General features: G+C 42.4%; 1 protein-coding gene across 1 annotated transcript; it reads left to right on the forward strand.

The window, feature by feature from the left end:
- The first annotated feature begins 6,542 nt into the window (after positions 1 to 6,542).
- On the forward strand, positions 6,543 to 18,506 carry XRCC2 (X-ray repair cross complementing 2). Its single transcript, XM_075419783.1, has 3 exons — positions 6,543 to 6,592; positions 11,096 to 11,177; positions 16,978 to 18,506. Exons 1-3 carry the CDS (start codon positions 6,554 to 6,556, stop codon positions 17,691 to 17,693), a joined length of 837 nt encoding a protein of 278 aa, XP_075275898.1. The 5' UTR covers positions 6,543 to 6,553; the 3' UTR covers positions 17,694 to 18,506.
- Positions 18,507 to 19,163: the final 657 nt, after the last annotated feature.

The raw sequence follows: 19,163 nt of genomic DNA on the forward strand, positions 1-19,163 counted from the left end.
ACCTGGGCACACTGCTGGCTCATGTTCAGGTGGCTGTCAACCAACATCCCAAGATCCTTTTCTGCTGGGCAGCTTTCCAGCCACTCCTTCCCAAGCCTGTAGCGTTGCATGGGGTTGTTGTGACCAATGTGCAGGACCCAGCATTAGACCTTGTTGAACCTCATACAGTTGGCCTTGGCCCATCGATCCAGTCTGTCCAGATCCCTCTGCAGAGACTTCCTACCCTCGAGCAGATCAACACTCCCACCCAACTTGGTGTCATCTGCAAACTTACTGAGGGAGCCCTCAATCCCCTCATCCAGATCATTGATGAAGATGTTAAACAAGACCAGATCCAAAACTGAGCCCTGGGGAACACCACTCGTGACCGGCCGCCAGCTGGATTTAACTCCATTTGCCACCACTCTCTGCGCTCAGCCATTTAGCCAGTTCTTTATCCAGTGAAGGACAAAGGATTCTTCTTCATTACCTTCTTGTCATTCGCATGTTTGGAAATGGATTTCAAGAGGATGTGCCCCATGAAGAGCATACTTGAGCTTTAGTTGCAGTGGCAAGGCCAGCATCATACAACATCTAAATTTATTCACAGATACTCAGATATTGGGGTATGACTCTATTGCAAGCGCAGCAGCGTAGGTGTAGTCAGGTTAGCCCAGACCCTACCAACAGTCTGGCCACAGCAGCACAGACTATAGCTTTACTGACCAAGCTTATGCTGGGGCCTATAGCCATGGTGAAACAAGACTGCCATAGTGAATCTGTCATCAGTACCAAAGATGGCCAGTCACTGTGGTAAATATAGTCCAGTTCTTTCTAATAGATTGATTTCGCAGGCCGTTCAGACTGAGTTGCAGATATATCCCAGGTGAGTGCACTGTCAAGCCAACAGTCAAAAATGAGGCATTCCCTGAACAGGGTCTGGAGTGTCATTACTGAAGTGGAAGTGTGGTCTAGCTTGAACAGAAGTTTATAGCTTTCTATAAAAACATAACTTTTTCTATTACTACTGGTAGCAGATCTGACAGCTGTTATCTCTCTACTTATATTTTATGCTTCCTAATTCTAACATACGATGGCACTTCACTTCCCAATATCCAATTGACATTCTTTTGATGTATCTTTTGGGCTAGTGCCTAAGCACATTTGCAAATAGTTTAGTGCTCAATTTAAGACTGAGTATATTCCCAGAATTCCTTTGGCAATCAATTATTTATTACTTACAAGTGTTAAGATCAAAAAGAAAAGAAATAGATGTATATTTCACACTGACAGGAGGTCTGTGGGGATTACAGAAAACAGAAACTTTAATGCTAAATTCGTGTAAAAAGGGTAAAATGGGGATTCCCTAGTCAGTTAAAAAAAAAAAGAAAAAAGGAAATGGCCTGGATTATAGAGTCATTCTTCTTGGGCTTTATCTCATGTTTAGAAATGCATGCCTGAACTGTACCATTAGTTCTCTGTACCACAGGGGCAAATTCTGGTTTGCTTTCACCAAGGAGTACCAGTCAGCTTAGATGCTGTGCCAGCTACCTGGGTGCATCTTTTATCAGCGCACCCAGGGGGCATACGTAGCTAATTAATTAAAATACTGATTCATTCTTAGGCCTAGAATTTGTGTTAATTCCTCACAAGGTCATATTGCCTGTATGGCTTCTTTGTCATGTTTGTAAAACCTGGGGCTTGTGAGGGCATCACCATTGAAGCCAAGGGGAACTCGCCAGAGTAGAATTTAGAAAGATCATTCATACTTCATTGAACAGCTCTGTAGAAGGCGGAGAACATTCTCACAAGCATGTTTGACTGGGGCAAAATTTGCATTATTCCTGTCAGTGGGGTACGAGCAGTGATGGAGGTTCACAAGGTCAAATACAAGATCTCTCCCTCTGTGGGCTGCAGGTCAGAGCTCAAGTACTCAAAACAAAACTTCATCTGTAGTCACCGCTGGCTAAAGGTGTCTTTACAAATCACGTGCTCTTCTCTGTAAGCCTTTATTTATTTATGGTTAACCTTAAACTGTGCCCCAAAGACAAGCAAGAAAATACCCCTGGCCAGGTCACCCATACAAACCCGGTCCTTATCTGTGTGATTAACATCCAAGCAAGGAGGATCTGGCAGCTTCACAATGAGCCAATGCAGAATTATCCAGACAGGACAGAAGAAGCAGCAGGAAAAGAACAACCTGGTACAAACAAACAAGGAGTAATTCCAACTCAGGAATACAAGCTGGTAAAAGGCAACCCGCAGAAAATAAGAAAGGCAACCCACAGAAATAAGAAACCTAGACAGGTGAATGGCAACACAGAGCAAGTTTACTCCTGATGCAACTCTGCAAGCTGAAATGTAAAGCAGAATATCCAGCCACCAGCTATGAAACTCTATCACAGACGCCAGAACTTAATAATGACCTGGAGTGTTTTTTTCCTGGCTAGCAGTCCATCTACCAATGGGCTAAATTCTTTTCTCTTTGCGTTTTTTTTCCAGGTTATGCAGCAAATCTATCACCTTTTCTGGGGTCAGTGAAATTATAACACCCTTGTAATTTAAGTTACTTATTTCTCAAATAAACAGATTAATTAGACTACCATAAAAACTGAGACGCATCTGAAGAAAGTGGCAGCTCTCCAGGTAAAAGGAATCAGCCATCTGCTCTAAAAAAATCTAATAAAACCCAGTGACAGATCAATTCACTCATTGAGAGAAACTTGGAACAGTGGGCCGTAATCAGCCACATGAAACTAGAGAAGTCACACAACATAGAAGCTGCAAATACTCTGACAGGCCATTCGTCATTTGCTTTGCCACATGCAGATTAAACGTCTACCTTAAGTCTTAATTTTAGCTATTACTGCTGCTGTTGTTGTTATTAACTGTTATTGGTGGTGGTGGTGGTGTTATTCCTTGCTGAGGTCTACGTAGAACTTTGTGATGATCTTCAGCTGGTAAACCTTTTGGGTTTTGAGTGTTACTACACAAAGGAGCAGATAAAACAGACTGAGAAAACACGACCTTTCTATTTTTTTTCTTGGAGTGATTCTTCTGTGTAATGACTCTTCAGATAGTCAATTTGTCACGTTTGGAGTGAAGGTTGCTAAGAGTCTAGAGGTTAATTAGAAAAACAACAGCTGACTACTGAAAGAGTTTAATTCAACTATATGAACAGAGACAAACTGTTTTCAACCTAGAAGATCTGTTTGGAGCTGGTTTGTGCTGGAATGTCACCCACACAGATCTTGTGAGGGAACATTAAGTGACAATACGCTCAAAATGATGAAGTTCATGTTGGAACAAGATCTCTGCGGCTGAAAAAAAAAACACTTAAAGGAGGAAACATTTACATTCCAGTTTCTAATTTAGCTATTCCTTAATGAAATATAAAAGTTTGATGTATTTTTTGCAAACATCTTCACACAATCTCAATTTCATGTCACCATGTTGTTTTTTTTCATGCTTTTCCCTTTTGTTTAAGCTCTTAGCTCTGGCCTTGTTCCAGGATAGGGTGTTAATTCTATAGGCTGCATCTGTATTGTAGACCAACTGGCAATTTTAAGTTAGGACTTTGCTTCTTAAAGAAAATTTAAATGTTTCTATAAATAGTAGACTCTGTTCTCTATAGCCCTGGGGCACCTAGGCTAGCCCTTCCTTCACCAGAACCCAGCCCAGTTTCCTTCTGTTGGCTGAAATTAGCAATGATGAGCATATGAATGAGCAAACATCCCCCCCAAAATAATAAAAAATAATTTTGCTCAGGGATGCATCTCCACTTAAAATACCTTGCTCTCTTGCACTCTCATTTTCTCTCCCTACGATACAGATGCAAAACGTGTGCGGTGGAAAACACAGCATCTCACTGTGGAGGATGCTCAAAATCCAGACTAGGAAAGAGGAATTTTCCCCACAATACACATTTCATAAAGACAGAGACATAAGACATACCCCTAGAGAATGAGCTTTCTGCTATTAGAAAAGTCATTGCTCGTGCTGCGGAATTGCTACACAAACAGTGCCTGTGGCTCGAGGGGCACCCTCAGGCTCCCCACATGCCAGACAAAGGAAGACTAATTTTCTGCCTGTAGAAACAGGAGTGCTGGGGCATAGAGTCCCTGGATACTGTGAGCTACTTACAGCTATACTGCATTAAGGAGGATTCTGCATTAAGGAGGTTTCTACTATTTAGGAAGGAAGAGTAAGGAGCGGGTAGGATCCTATGCTCTTGGCTCACACGCTATCACACTGCAGAGAAATACGAAAGAATGTGATGCTGACTGCTGACGTGCAGCGGGAAGGGGTTTAGATAGACAAAGCTCTACATAAGGCTTGTCTGGGGTTAAAGTTTGAAATGTGCATCGTTGCCAAAATCTAGCTTTTGATCTGCAGAGAAATGATAGTACTGACAAATAAATGAAAAAAGCACAATGTAAGTCTTTATTAAGGCAGAGCACTGCCAAAGTTAAGTATCAATTTTCTAACTTCGTAATGCCAGCCACAATGTGAATGCAAAAGTAACATATGAGAGGTGGTTACGGCAATCTGCCTATCGAGGCAACCAGTGCATTTGATTTACACATTTCTGTTACCCACTAAATATTTCAAGCAATTAAATATCCTTTTTTTTTTTACTGCTTAGGTGAATTCAATGTTTTTACCCTCCCTCTCTTGAATCTTTGCTGCTTGAGCTCCATTGAACTGTGATATTTTATCTTGCATTAGATTGTAATACCAAAACTGCGTTCAGCCATGCAGTAGAAGAGCTCCCATAGGACCCTATTGGGATACAGGCAGTAGGAAGTGATGAGGTAGGAGTGGCTTTCAGTCAACAGGCATTTATGTGTGCTGTGTATTTTATACTCTGAATTCAAGTAGAAATCACTTTTTAAAAATTAGTGCAATGGCTTTAATTAGAGGAGAAGAGCAATGAAGAGCCTGTAATTAAAAACCAAAAAATCACGTGGTTGATGCAGTGAGTAGTGTCTTTGTCATAAATCCCAGCAAGTCCCCTCTACTCTTGGGTTAGGTTCAATCATCAGTCAGCTTCAAGGGCAATCACTTCTAATTAACAAGTCTTTTGAACTCTTCCAGGGAACACGGCCCAGACCTCTAAGGTACTGTAACAATAGTCAGACACACAGCTCTTAAGATTGTCTGTCCCTTATGTTGGCTTCTTCCAAAACGCGAGGCAGAAACTTCCTTGAATAAAATGAAAGCAATAGTACTGTAGTGGCATTTTTGTGCCATGTGTCCCCCCCTGCAGCCATCCAAGTCTTTCTCACCAGAGAACCACCTTCCATGCGTTTGACAATTTTGCATATGTATCCATACACAGAGAAGAAGAAAGGCTACTACAGCTCTCCGAAGACACCATCCCCTTTCCGTGCTTTAATAAGCAGTATTAGGACTTGACACTAAAAGTACTGGTTTGAGTTGGGTGGAATCTGACTGACCTTGCAGAGGCAGGTGGCATCCATCTAAAACCTTGAGTTAGAGTCAGGTGGTAACAACAGGGTGTTTTGAACAGAGGGAGCGGTGTATTTTGAGCTGAGAGAGGGTTGAAAGAGTAAACAAAGCCACCGCCTTGCATCTGAGGGTAGATTTTTCTGATTCGTGCTGCGTTCAGGACCGAGCTAGCAGAAACTCTTAACGCAGACAAACATGATTTCTTTGAAGAAACAAAGAACTCACCACTACCAGTTTCTCCTCCTAACTGTAAGAACGTGCAGTATCGCCGATAACCTCGCTAAACCCACAGGGATGGTATCATTACTGCCCTTTGATATGCAGATACGGGCAGCTGCTATTCTTATCCTGCTGCATTTTGCGTTTAGCCTGTGGAAAACACAACAGGTTCTCCACGTTCTCCCAGTGCTCGTCCCTCTCGCTGCCTCGGGTTGCACAACGGCAGCGGATGGGCTGATGGGCCTTGGTCCTCGGGAGGAGAAGGTCCTGCTGCCGGCCACGGGCAGGCGGTCGCCCACGCAAGGGACTCGCCGGGCGGTTGGCTCCGGCCCCGGAGCATCGCACACATGCAAGCCCGGTTCATTCAATACACGTGTGTAAGGTATTTCAGACCCTTTTTAATCTAAGCCATAATTGATAGCTGGCTTTCGCAAAGAGCAGTTTCGCAGGCACCAAGAGTGTCATCGCGGCCTCGCAGCTGAGCTTCCCCTGAGTCACAGCAACCCCAGTGTCACTGATGAGCATCCCCTGAGCCACCCCAACCCAGCCGCCTACCCCCATTTCATCAGGAATGGAAAAAAAAAAACCCACAAAGCTATAAAAAGACAGGTTCTTTAGAAAACAAAATAAACAAACACCCGCCTCCTGGCAGTGACCGGTCCCTCGGGAATCCCAAGCGACGCGCCATCAGCCGGAGGCGGGACTCGAACCACGGAACCGTGAAGAATTGGACGCCACCCCACCCTCCCCGGGGGCCCAACTACGCATGCGCAGAGCCGCCGGCCGGCCGAGCTCGGGGGCGCAGGCGCCGGGGAAAGCCCGCGGGGAGGGCAGCGCGCTTGCGCAGTGGCTGCTGCCGGCCCGGAGCGGGAGCCGCGGCCCCATGGGTGACGCGTTCCAGAGGGCGGAGTCGGGCACTCAGGTGAGGCGCTGCCCTCCGCTGCCCCTCCGGCTCGGGTTCCCCTCGGGCAAGGGGCGCCGAGTCCGGGCGGGCGGGGAGGGTGAGGCGAGGCGGCAGCCCGGACAAGGGGAAGCGGCGGGCGCGGAGCCTCCCGAGGAGGTGGCGTGTGAGGGAGGGAGAGCCGCGCCCTCCCGCCTGCCCCGTCTTCCTCCCCTTGCGTGAGGGAGGAGCGAGGGCCCCGCCCGCCCGGCGCTCCCCGGGGCGGGAAGGCAGCCGCGGGGTTTCGCCTCATGCTGAGGGGAACGGCGGGACCGCCCTGGGGGTGCTCAGTCGCCCGTGAAGCGCTGCGGTTGTGCCGGAGGGTGCTCGGCGGGGGGCTGGTGGCTGGCTGCAGCCGGGCGAAGGGTGTCGGGGTCTCTGTCCTGCCTTGGTGTCCCCGGCTGGGGCTTGGGGCTCGGGTTGGGCGTCTGCTACGGCGCTTCCGTGCAGGTTTTACTCATGCCTCCATAAATGTTTTCTTCGCGCTCTCCCTGCAGGAGACGTTGCAGTCATTGTGGTAAGGGAGAAGGCCTGTGAGGAGGTTTCGTTTAAATGAATAGTGCTGAAGGTGGAATTGCTTTCCTGTCTGTGGGGAAAAGGGGTTAGAGTTTAGGGGTTTTGCTGTGATTTGTTTTTTTTTATTTTTTTTTCACTGGAAGTTTTATTTGTTAGTGACTCTTGCAATGAGCAAGATTTGTCTGCTACAGTATCAGAATGTGCCAACTTGTGTACATAAAAGCATAGAAACGCGAGTTAATAAATACTTGTTTCTTGTTAAAGCTCCATGTTTTTTCTTTGGGACTGAAGTTCTTAAGGCCTTTTGACACTTCAAAAAAAAAACTAGTAACAGCTGTCCACTCTCAGCGATACACACCGACTGAGGACAGGGGTTGTGCTCTGCCCGGGTGGGTAAACGCAGTTATTTGTCCACCTCAGCTGTGCCAGCGGGGAATGCACGTGGCAGCCCGTGATGGCACGAATAACCAAACCTGAACACGGGAGGAACTGGTAACCAGTGGGCTAAGAAAGGTCGACGTGTGAGTACGTTGTCCAAAAAAAATGGTAGAAGCCCTTGAAACAGAAAATACTTAATTTAAAACAATACTTTTCAAATAGCCTCGTGCGTAAGATCAGATTTTAGTGAGAGTTATACCGAGACCGCAGTCTTGTACTTTTATTATTGAATATAATTAATACAACAAATTAGAACTTCTCACAAAACACCTTTGGGGTATCACAATGAAGTAAATGATAAATTGCTTGCGTATGTCTTTGTGCCCAAAGTTTACAAATGCTCAGTCAGAGTGGTTATAGTGGTTGAAAATTAAATTTTCTCTCATACTCGAGATAGGTTTGTATTTGTAAATAGCCTGTAGGTTAGCTCACAGCCTCTAGCAGAGCTCGAGTATTTAATTTGAATTTCTTTAACATTTTAATGAAGTAATATCTCATTCCTGACAAGACTTACATGTATGCTTACATTTACACATAGCTTCCTTGAAAGCAATGTAGTGTAAGCATCTAATGTGTTAGTGAGACTGTCCATATGTGTATTTCTTTATTAAAAAGATGAAATTGAGAAATTTAAAAAGACATAGCTGAAATATTTGAGTCCCATCAGTCTTGTCATTAATGAAATTTAACCCAACTGTTGCCTGACTCTTGCTGTATAGCTTGTTTTCTACACACAACTGCACGTATGTGCAGTTTCTTGGCAGCATAGTTACACTTTTGAAGAACACGTAGGAGCGAAGACCAACGACTAGCAGGTTGCTAAAAGGTGGGGTTTTCTGTGTAAAAGAAAATAAAAAGGACATTATGAAAGAAGAAACAAGCATCTACAGTGAAATTACAGAATCTGAAATCTCTAATACGTGACTTGAAATTGTTTTGGTGTTTTTTTTTCCAAGCGCTTCCCCTTCAGAGGCTCTCCTCAGCAGCGCTGTGTTCTGCACGCTGTGCGTGACAAAGCTGGGGATGCCTGACGTCCATCATCCAGATCACCCTTTAAATGCTATAGATTCCGCCCCCCCACCCTCTCATTTTACAGAAGAGAAGGTGAGCAGGCAAAGTGGAAATGCCTCCCCTGGAACAGAGCCGGGGGGGGGGGTGTTTTGCTGATTTGGAAAAACCTGTGTCGTCCCCATCATCTTTAACGGTGGCCGAGGCGAGGGATGCCTGACAAGTGCCTCGTCTGAGCTTCGCTTCCGTCACTGCTGCTTTAGTGTGGACAAACCTTTGTTGGATTTGAAGGAGAATTGTTAGCTGCTTCTGCCAGGAACCCCGTCGCTCCCAGCGTGACACTAATGAGGCAAGTGCCTTTGGAGATTCTGCTTCAGAACTCGGAAGTAAATACAAGTTTGATAAAAACACAGGTGCACTATCATCGCTGAATTATCATAAATTACCTACATGAGCAGTGCTCACAGTCAGCACCTGTAGTTATTTAAAATGAATGTATAAACTTATTTAAACAACTGCAGATTCATATTTAAACGATAGCGATCAATGTGCCATGTATTTCCAAAGCTGGAGCAGTAAGATTAAAGAGGTGATAGTCTAGGAAGAGACAGGGGCTCGTCATTTCCAGCAAAAATAAACTGCAGAGGATGTACTCATTAATGTACAAATAAACTTGGGAGCAGGAGGCTGCAGAAATGGGTGTAGACCAGCAATAGTTGTGACTCCCGGCCCCAGCAGCGCCCATAATCGAGCCCCTGTGATCGCCAAGTGCCGGAGCGGTGCTTCCTTTGCGAAGAAACGAAGAGCATCAGAAAGCAGCAGCCTGTGGTGGTTTTCCTGTTTTTCTCCACTTCCACTGCTGGCCGAGTGGGTCAGAGATTCCCAGCCTTTCTCCTCGCCAGGGGCCAGGGCTGGGCGCAGGCAGCTGATGGCACCGGAGGGCTGCACGTGTCGGGTCTGCGGTGGCCCTCTCGGTAGTCCTGAGCTCCTGGTTTACGTTCCCTGAGATACGTTCCTGTATTCTTGTGTACATGTGCCCATATGGTTTTTTCCTGGGGTCACAGAACCCTCCTGGCTCCCAAAATATTCAAGAGTTCACTGTGTGAGTGCTTTCTGCGCTGCACGAATGTGTGAAATGTAATGGGAGGAGCCGCAGAGCAAGGTCAGTTCAACTGTTTTTATGGCCCTTCAGTGGACGTGTCGGAAAACTCTCCTGAATACGTGTGAACAGGCAAACGAAGGCAAACACATTGACATTTTGTTAATGGAAGGGAATGTTAAAATGTCAATGAAAATGTCACACTTGGATTCCCATCGTGACCGCTTGAAGTAAATTCAGGGCCATTTAATGGAGTTTTATTCTGCTATTAAAGGCAAACGCACACAACTGTTTAAACAACTTTTAAGACAATGCAGAGCAAATGTTGCTTGTTGATGCAGCAGGGATGAAAGCACGATAAGGCAGCGTGTGTTTAAAGGTGTGTGCTTGCTGGTTGTGTGGTGACTGGCTTTAAGGAGGAGAGGATAAGACTGAAGGGGATTTGTTTTGTTTGAATCTTGAAATGGCAGCTGGGTGTCTCGGAGAGTGAACTATTTGGCACCAGGGTACGTGCTCTGGCAATGCTCTGAGCATCCCGATGGTGTCCTTTCCCCATGTGTGGTAATACACGTAGGGAGTAGCAGCTCTAGCACCCAGTGAAATGTTAATTCTTGGTTTACAGATGTATGCCAGGACTACAAATAACACAAGTTATGTGAATACCTGTCTACATGCTATGCAAATATCTACCAATTTCAGAAATTGTCCATGAACTTTGGACTAATTTGGTTTACAATGAACTTGTTTTACAAGGGGCTTTGGGGGAACTTTACAAATTCGAGCTTGTTTTATGAAGGTTCTGGAGGAGCCACTGGTGGCCAATTACTTTTGATCATTCTTAATCCATACTGTGTTTGAACAAGTAACTATGGTATAATAGGACTGTAGTCCAGAAGAGTCCTGTATGCCTTTTCATATGAAACGTATGTGTTTTTCCTTATAAATGCTCAGAGGGGCTGACTCAGGAGACTAATGATGGGTCATGTTTCGCCTCCCAACCAGCAGTTTGTTGTGGAGGTGATGGTTGTTGCAAATGATCTTCTTTCCCTTTGTTCTATCAAATGGCAGCACTACTGTACACCACAGTGATCCCTCTTGAAGGTCTACATGTGCAGCTTTTTCTTTTTGGTTTGTTTGGTTTTTTTCTTCGTTTTGTTTTTTTTCCCTTTAAGCTTTATTTCCGCTAATGGATATCCACTCCTTCTTGCCATTGAACCTGTGTGCTAATTGTTTGTAAGAACGGAACCTTCTGTTGCTGTAGTCCAGACTATAGGTTTCCATATGTATTTATGAAAACATTTTTAAAATCAAACTAATCTTTTGATAGGGCTGTCATGGAAAGCTCCCAGTTCTAAGAATCCTTTGATTCCCTAGGTCCATTATTTTGAGTTAACAGCATGTCTCTTCTGTCTTGTCTTTAAAAGCTACTTGCACGACTTGAGGGCAGAAGCTCTCTGAAGAATCTTGAACCTTACCTGTTTGCTGAGGAAGGATCTCCTGTCCATGGTAAAAATGTATCTTTATCCCATTTACAGAAAAATGTTGGTGTATAAGTATTCTCAGAGCAATATGATAGAGATAAGCCTACAAGTTGATCTTTTTGTGCTGGATTCTGAATTTTAATTGTTGATGTAGTTTTATGCAAACTAGATGAACTTTATGCAAAGTCACCATTCTGAAAATTATTTAATGGACTTTAAAATATCTGCTTTATAGGTATCAAAAGCATAGGTGTAGGTGAGTAAATACCAAGCATGTTGGTCTGTTTCTAGTAGTTGTACAGAAATTTGTTCTAGATTCTGTCATTTAACTTTTTTTTAATCAGTGGTCTAAAAAAACACCACAAAGTCATAACTGCAGAAATCTGCAAAGACCTGGAGATTCAATAAATAGCAAAGAGTTCAATCATACGGTGTGGGCTGGATCAGGTTAGGAAGAGGGGCATGAGCCAGGTCATCAAGCCATTCAGTCTTGGCCTGAAAAATCTTAATTGCACTGGAATGGAACTTTGGAAGCAGTTCTGTTATGAACGTAGGTACTAATCTGCTGAATAAGTTTGCAGACAGTATTAGGATCAAAATGCCTTATATAGGCCCTCAGTGGATAAAAGACTTTCAAACTGGAGAAATGGGGCTACCTCCCAGTGATGCCGGTACAACAAGTTTAAGGTAGATTCTTCTAGCAAGAAGTTTTAAGATCAAGATTAAATATTTTAATGAAAGAAATTAGTGAGCTAAACTGAAATTAACACATTTGGTAATTCCTTGATTATTCAGTCAGACTGGTTTTCCAGATGATGTGAAATTTCATGGATATCACAATGGAAGGGGCAACTGCGATTACACAAAACTAGAAATATACAGTAAAAAAGGAGTGTGAATGGCAAACTGTAAGGATCGTGTTGTGAAGTACTGCAGTTGTTGAACATGTGTATGAATGAATGGATTTGATGTGAAAAGTATGTGGCTGCAGTGGTTATCAGCATACTTGTCTGCAGTTTGAATTCCCACAGATTATAGAAGGTTCAGAAGAAATAGGAGAAAAAGCAATAAAAAGAACCAAGATAATTGGATGAGAGATGATGCTTAGTGTGGTAATACTGTGAGACTGTTTGTGTATTATTTTGCAGTACTTGAGAATACCTTAGGGGTTTAGCAACGTATGATTCCTGCCCCTGAAAGTTTCAAATACGATAGAACAAAGATAAAGGGCAGAGAAATACTGGTGAGCCAGTGCAAATGGAGCAGAGAAGATTATTTAGTCTCAATTCTGAATTGTTTTGTTACCCACAAGAAGAACCGGTAGTGAAATTGGTATATGCTTCACAAGGCTCCTGAAGTGTTTTTTTTTTAATTTTTTAAAATTTTTTTTAAAAGATGAGATATTTTTTAATTGAAAAAATGCAGTAAAAATGCTGATCTTTCAGTCTATTTTTTTTTAGTGAACTTTACACACAAGAAACAAATGTTTGAGACTAAACTGGCCATGTTCTGGTAGAACAGACTATAAGAAGCCTTCCTGGGGGTCAGTAATCGCCCTTGCCGTCACAGTCCACAGCTTTACATAATTCCATTCGTCAAATTATCAGCTTTGATCTTAAAGCTATATTAGGTTATTCGTGTCTGTCCAAAGACTGTTCCAGAACCTCAGTTCTGAGATGGCTGGAAGCCTTCTGAATTTGTCAGTGGTTTCTCTGTGCCAACACAGTCACTGAGCTTCTGAAGCACTTCTACTTTTCTTCTGCTTTTAACAAATGGCATCAATTATTTGCTGTATTGGTCATACTTCTTGGCTGACATTAATGAAGTTGCATAACATATTAGCACAGATCTTTAGCTTTATATACATAAATGGACTTCACCTTTTATTACATTTTTGCTTTGTCTATAATACCACAGTATTTGTGTGAGCCCATGTGTTATTTTGATGTGTGTTCCCATTATTCAGTTTTAAATCCCTGTTGAAGACCTACCTCTCCATTTGTCATGAACTTGACTTTTAGTAGGTCACTGTGGGATACTGTAATACATTGCCCGTGAAGTCTGTACTGAACAGCTCTTAATCTAAAATGGTATGATTAAAGCAATGCAAAGACCGAAATTATTCTTTTTGCTGATAGTATTTGAAACAAACACACACATGTAGTAAGTTTCCTTAAACTATCCAAAGGTTACATCACAGGTAAGTGTTCATAATATGTTTGTCAGAGTACTATAAAATAGGAACAGCTAATATATTCCAGTTGCTGCTTCTAATTATGATGGACTTGCGTATTTAGGAACACATAAGCATATTAATTACATACCATTTAAGATCTTCTGGAATGGAGCAAAAGTGAGATAAGCTTTAAGTAATCGTCTACTATTGCCAGTCATATTTCTCCTGTGCCACTGGTACGAAGGTGTAGGTGTCAGTGTATAAGCTCTGATGTTCAGCAGAAATGTGACACTCAGCATTAACTTGGAATAAATATTAAGCCTTTCTACTTCACTTAGAAATGGTACAAATATTAGTGACAGGTTCTGCACAGTATTGTATATTACTGGCTCAGTAACTTCAAGGTATCTGGTGATGTGAAACCTGCAGAACTATTGCTGAGTATTCCAGTAGCCTGTTTGTAACTGCGGCGTCAGAAAATAGTTTAACCAACATTTGCAAGTGTAATGATTACAAACAAAACTTCAGGCTCTTCTCATTCCAAAGATAACACTGAATTGATGACCAGGACTAAGCACAGTGTTTCGGGTAAAAATATATTAGTGTTAGATAAATATTTAAGTTTATGCAGCATCATGTGTTTTATCCTGTATGCCACTGCATAGCACTGGACTGTTGTACTCTGCAAGCTGACCGTAGTGGGCCAGTTCAAGCTATCGTGATCCAAGCAGTGTGTTGGGTTGCTCCTTACAATGTACTTCTTGAATTTGTCAGTGCTGAATTTCATATGAAATCATTCTGCTCATCCATCCTTCTGCTCATCTGTTAAATCTTCACAGTCTTAAGTCTTTATTAACCCAATTAGTTTGTCTTTTACACGTTTTGCCAAGCTAATGGAACATTCATCTACTGCTATTTTTAACATTGGGCAACACCAATTCTAGTAGGAAAATTTCCCATTAACTTTCTTCCATGTTGAAGGGTCTGTTCCTACTCTCAGACCGTCTCCATCCCATAACAGTATCTCTTCACTAATCCTCCTTTCGAAGTATTTCAACATTAAAGGCTGACGCTAGTACTGATCACTGAGTTTCTTCCATGGCCTGTTGTGAGGGTGTCAAAGGCAGCTTGGAAACGTTGCTGGCCACGCTTCCTCGTCTGCTGTGTCATGGTTTGTCCACGCTGATCCAGAAGGGTGAATTTCCCCTCTTATCTTACAGTAACAGCCTGGTTGCTAATTTAATAAAACCCTATATTTATAGATGTTGCTATAAATGGCTTCTGGTTTGCACCCGTTCTTCTTGTGGGCAGCCTTTCTGATAATCACGAAGGCACAGAAATCCTCAGCTCTCTGGAGGTTATCTTATAGTTCAAACTGTTACTCTTTTCAGAGTAACTTAAGTGTTTTGGTCAAGCTACAACCCGGATACGTGTCTTGTTCAGCAGTGTTGAACAAGCTTTGAAGGGTGCTTAGCTCTCTTGCTCTTGAAAGTTATAAACCACCACCACAAAAACTCCTAAGAATGATTTTTCATTGAACTTAGAAGTTTTACTTAAATAAAGTTGTTAGTTCTGCCAATAAAAGCTCATCCAATGTTATTCTGTGCATTACAGCTCCCTTATGTAAAGTTTTATAGGCTGTAACACCCAGGCACCCTGATAAAATGTCTGCAAATGAATAAAGTCAAGCATTTATTTCCATTTTTTTTGAATTGTTACCAAACAGGAACACAGATTTGCCCACTGCTGCTTCTGAGTGGCCATGCAGAGCTGCTGTTTTTTCTTAAACAAGGCATATTTTGCTGTAAAGGTAGGCGAAGCAATCTGTATTGTGTATTGGCCCATTGGCCCAGCTGGTCTGGGTTCAGAAATGCCACTCGGGGTGGCAGAAGTCTTGTGCTGCAGCCAGTGGCAGACAGAAGATACACTTTGTTCCTTAACTAGGGGTGCCTTAAGCAAATGTTCTAAAATATTTCAATACACTTGAAATATGAAGGAGTGACCTACCCAGCATGTTTAAGAGGAGTTCTTTCAAGCTGGTATCTTACTCGAACAGCGTGCGTTTATGTCACTGGCACCATATATGTGACAGCAGGGCGGCTGCGGGCTGCAAGTGGCGGAGTTGGACATGGCAACCTCTGATCAGGAAGAGAAAATGAAGGTTTATGTTGTAGGAAGTGCAGTCATCTTTCATCTCAAAAGCGGGGAGAGCCATTTGAGAACAGATAAGTGAGGGTTTGGGAGGCCATCAAGCTCTATAATAAATTTCAAAATATCAGAAATTCAGGAAAATGGAATCGCAGTTGTGGAGAGGCAGGCAGTCGGAGTGTCACTGACATGGGTAGAACTCTCACAGCACGTGTAAATTGCTTTCAGCACTTGCAATGGGTGAAGTAAGAGCTTAGTTTCTTCCCCTCCACCCCTGATCCCAAGCTGCATCTTGACATTATATGCACTTATGAACAAGGACATCCACTGGAAGTTGAGTAATGACTTGAAAAAGCCCTGCTAACTCAGGCAGGCACAAACATGTTTAAATAAAGCTGCAATTAATTCTCTACTCTTGCATCCCCCCTACGAAAAGCTGTTAGGCCATTTGCACTTGCCAAGGCCACAGAAATCTCTCACCTTCGTGCAATTACAGTTGTGTGATTCTCCTTACTGCATGTTTTTACCCTTCTGCCTAAAATCCAAAATGCCATAAATAAATGATCCAGTTCCCTAAATTAGAAATTTGTAAAAAAATTATAAACTAATAAATTAACTTTTTTTAGAGTCTTGCTCTGATCTAAGACATAAGAAGACCTAGGAAAATATTTCAGAATAATCTTGCATTCACATCCAACAAAAGAAAAGCATAATGCTTTTATTAATTAACATTTTAAATTTATGTGGTATATATTTTATTGAATCACATGGGTCAGGCAGTTAGGCTGAGTCCGTTTGTGAACAGAGATCCTTTGCCTCGACAGTAGAGTTGTTGCCTGGAGTTGAAGGAATCTGTGAGTGCCCCTTGTCAAAAGAAGCAGTTTCATGTTATGATCACCACAGAAGAATATAAGTACTAAATAAATACACTGGTGTTCTCTTTACCGGTCACAGATTCCTGTTGGTATCTTGTGACATGCGCAGATGCTGAACAAGCATATAGCAGACATGAAATGCTGAAGGACAGTCTGTGCTGTAAAAATAAATGTGCCGACATGATTTGGACCTCTAATATGCAACTTTTTGTTTTTCTCTTTTCTGTCCCCTCTACTTTTTTATGTATTTCTTATTTTTGTGCACAGTGCAAGTAGATGGTTTCTTAGCCACTTTTGTGTAGCAGCTTCCTTTTCAGCCTTCATCTGCCTGTAATGATAGATGAAATCCAATTGCCAACCTTTTATTGATGTCGCTGTGCTATATGCTATTCGCAGGGGTTTTTTCAACCTTTGTTCTGTGTTGATTTTCTTCACTATAGAAGCCTTTCTTGAAAATTGGAATTTCTCTTGGTAGATGCTAATTAGGATTTAAACAATTTTATGAATAACAAACTTCAAAAATTGCATTTTCCAACTAGTGGAATAGTGCATATTGGTTCAGTAAACACTGAAAACTGAGCTATAAATTGTCTTATCTGACTGCTTGCTGCTTTGTTTTTGAACAGGAGATGTCATTGAATTCCACGGTCCAGAAGGAACAGGAAAAACAGAAATGCTTTATCACCTGATATCCCGCTGTGTCATCCCAAAATCAGAAGGAGGACTGGAAGTGGAAGTTGTGTTCATTGATACAGACTACCATTTTGACATGCTTCGTCTGGTTACCGTTCTGGAGCACAGACTGGCGCAAAGGACAGAAGAAATGATAAAGCAATGCCTGGGAAGGCTTTTTCTTGTGAACTGCAACAGTAGCGCCCAGTTACTCCTCACTCTCTACTCCTTAGAAAACATGTTCTGCGCTCACCCCTCTCTCTGCCTTTTGATTGTAGATAGCATATCAGCTTTTTATTGGATAGACAGAAGCAATGGAGGGGAGAGTCTTAACTTGCAGGAGATGAATCTGAAGAAATGTGCTAACTTTCTTGCAAAGCTTGTGAGAGAGCATCACTTAGCCCTCTTTGCAACAACACAGACACTTATGCAGAAATCCACAAACTCTGCAGAAAGCTTTTTCCCTTTAAAACTTCAACACGAAACTGAGACAGACTACAGACCTTATCTTTGTAAATCATGGCAACAAATGGTAACCCACAGGATATTTTTCTCTAAGCAGTGTAATACTAGCAACAGCAAAGGTTTTACAGTCATTTCTTGCCATCTCAAAAGAAACCACGTAGTAAAACGTTCCTTTAGCGTTGCAGAATCTGGAGTTCAGTTTTAACTTCAGGTTTTTTTTTTAAATGGGTAGTAAATTCTGGTGCTTAAGGCCTGATGAGGTCCAAGTAGTTTTTAGTACCTTTTAAACTAGTTGGTTGTTGCTGGATGAACAAGAATTTTTGTCACCATTTTCTTAAAATTTAGTGAAGGGCAGGAAATGGTAAAATTTTTGTATTACTGCAGACATTCATTCCAAACTAGCGAGGAATGTTGAAATTACTTGTTTGTGCTTAATGCATACAGAGATTAAATCAAGAAAATTATAACCAAAGTCATTTTAAACTCCTAGTATCCTTCAGTAATCTAACCTATGTGATGCGTGGCCAAATGCACTGACTTATTTCTGGGTCTTACTGCTTTCCACTCCTCCTCTTCCAAGCTACAGAAATAGGAGCCTCGTTGTCCGTGGTGGAGACTGCAAAAAGGCGAGCATTTGCTCTTTAGTTTATTCCCAGTAGCCTAGGGCACATGAAATACATTCACGACTTTGCCTGAAGAAGAGGATTCATTTTCACAGCCTGTGAAGTAGTGGTAGTCCTGACCGTGCTTCCCCAAGCTCACAGCCTCTCTGCTTACGTCAGCGTGGGCTTGGAGAACACGGACTGCAGGTGTTTCGACCCCCAGAAACATCTGAGTTTGAAGAATCCACAGCTATCGCAGAAATGGAGGCCTGATTTCCATAACTTAAGGAGAACTAAAGACCCAGCTCTGGTTGCTGCATGCAGCAAACAGTTCAGTCTTTGAAAAGAATGAAGTGTGGGTTATGGGTTGTTTTGGGTGTGGGGGGTTGTTTTTTTGGGGTGGGTTTTTTTTTTTTTTGGATGTATGCACAGACAGAATTTTCTTTTCTCTTCCCTCCCACTGCTTTCCCTTCCCCCAGTCTCTCTAAGAAATCCAGGAATGCCATGCCTCTGGTCTTTACCAATATGTATTTGCCACATGTAGAACATTTGTGTGCAGGATTTGGCATGCAACATGTTGCAATTCTGGCAAAGAAGATTCAGAACTTATGGGAAATGCCCTACAGTTCTGGCAAAGAATACCGTATTATTTATTAACCTAGAGTGCCCTTTGAAAGCTTCAAAGTGCTTTACAAGAAAGGAAAATGCACATAGTACATTATTTAATACAAAAACTTACATTAGCTTACAAATTTAAATTACTCAAACAAGGGGAAACTATTTCTCACAGCAATATTTGTTCGGTCATGTTGCAAACAGCACGCTTTATAGTTTAGATTGAACAGATTATTAACAGAAATGCATATTAAGAAGTATCTAGTACAGTATCTTTTTGAGGAAGATGCCTAAAAAACTTTATTGTGAGACACTTACCTTTTAATTTCCTGACTTCTGAAGCTGGCTTTTTCAAGCTGAACGTGTGTGTGGATTCCCAGCTGTGTGTAGGTCGGTGTGGGTTCCCAGGCCTCTGTGTATAGAGCTAGGAGTGTGTGTCTATTCTGTCGTTTATAAAA

Source organism: Opisthocomus hoazin, chromosome 4 (assembly GCF_030867145.1).
Source record: "Opisthocomus hoazin isolate bOpiHoa1 chromosome 4, bOpiHoa1.hap1, whole genome shotgun sequence".
Classification (NCBI taxonomy): Eukaryota; Metazoa; Chordata; class Aves; order Opisthocomiformes; family Opisthocomidae; genus Opisthocomus; species Opisthocomus hoazin.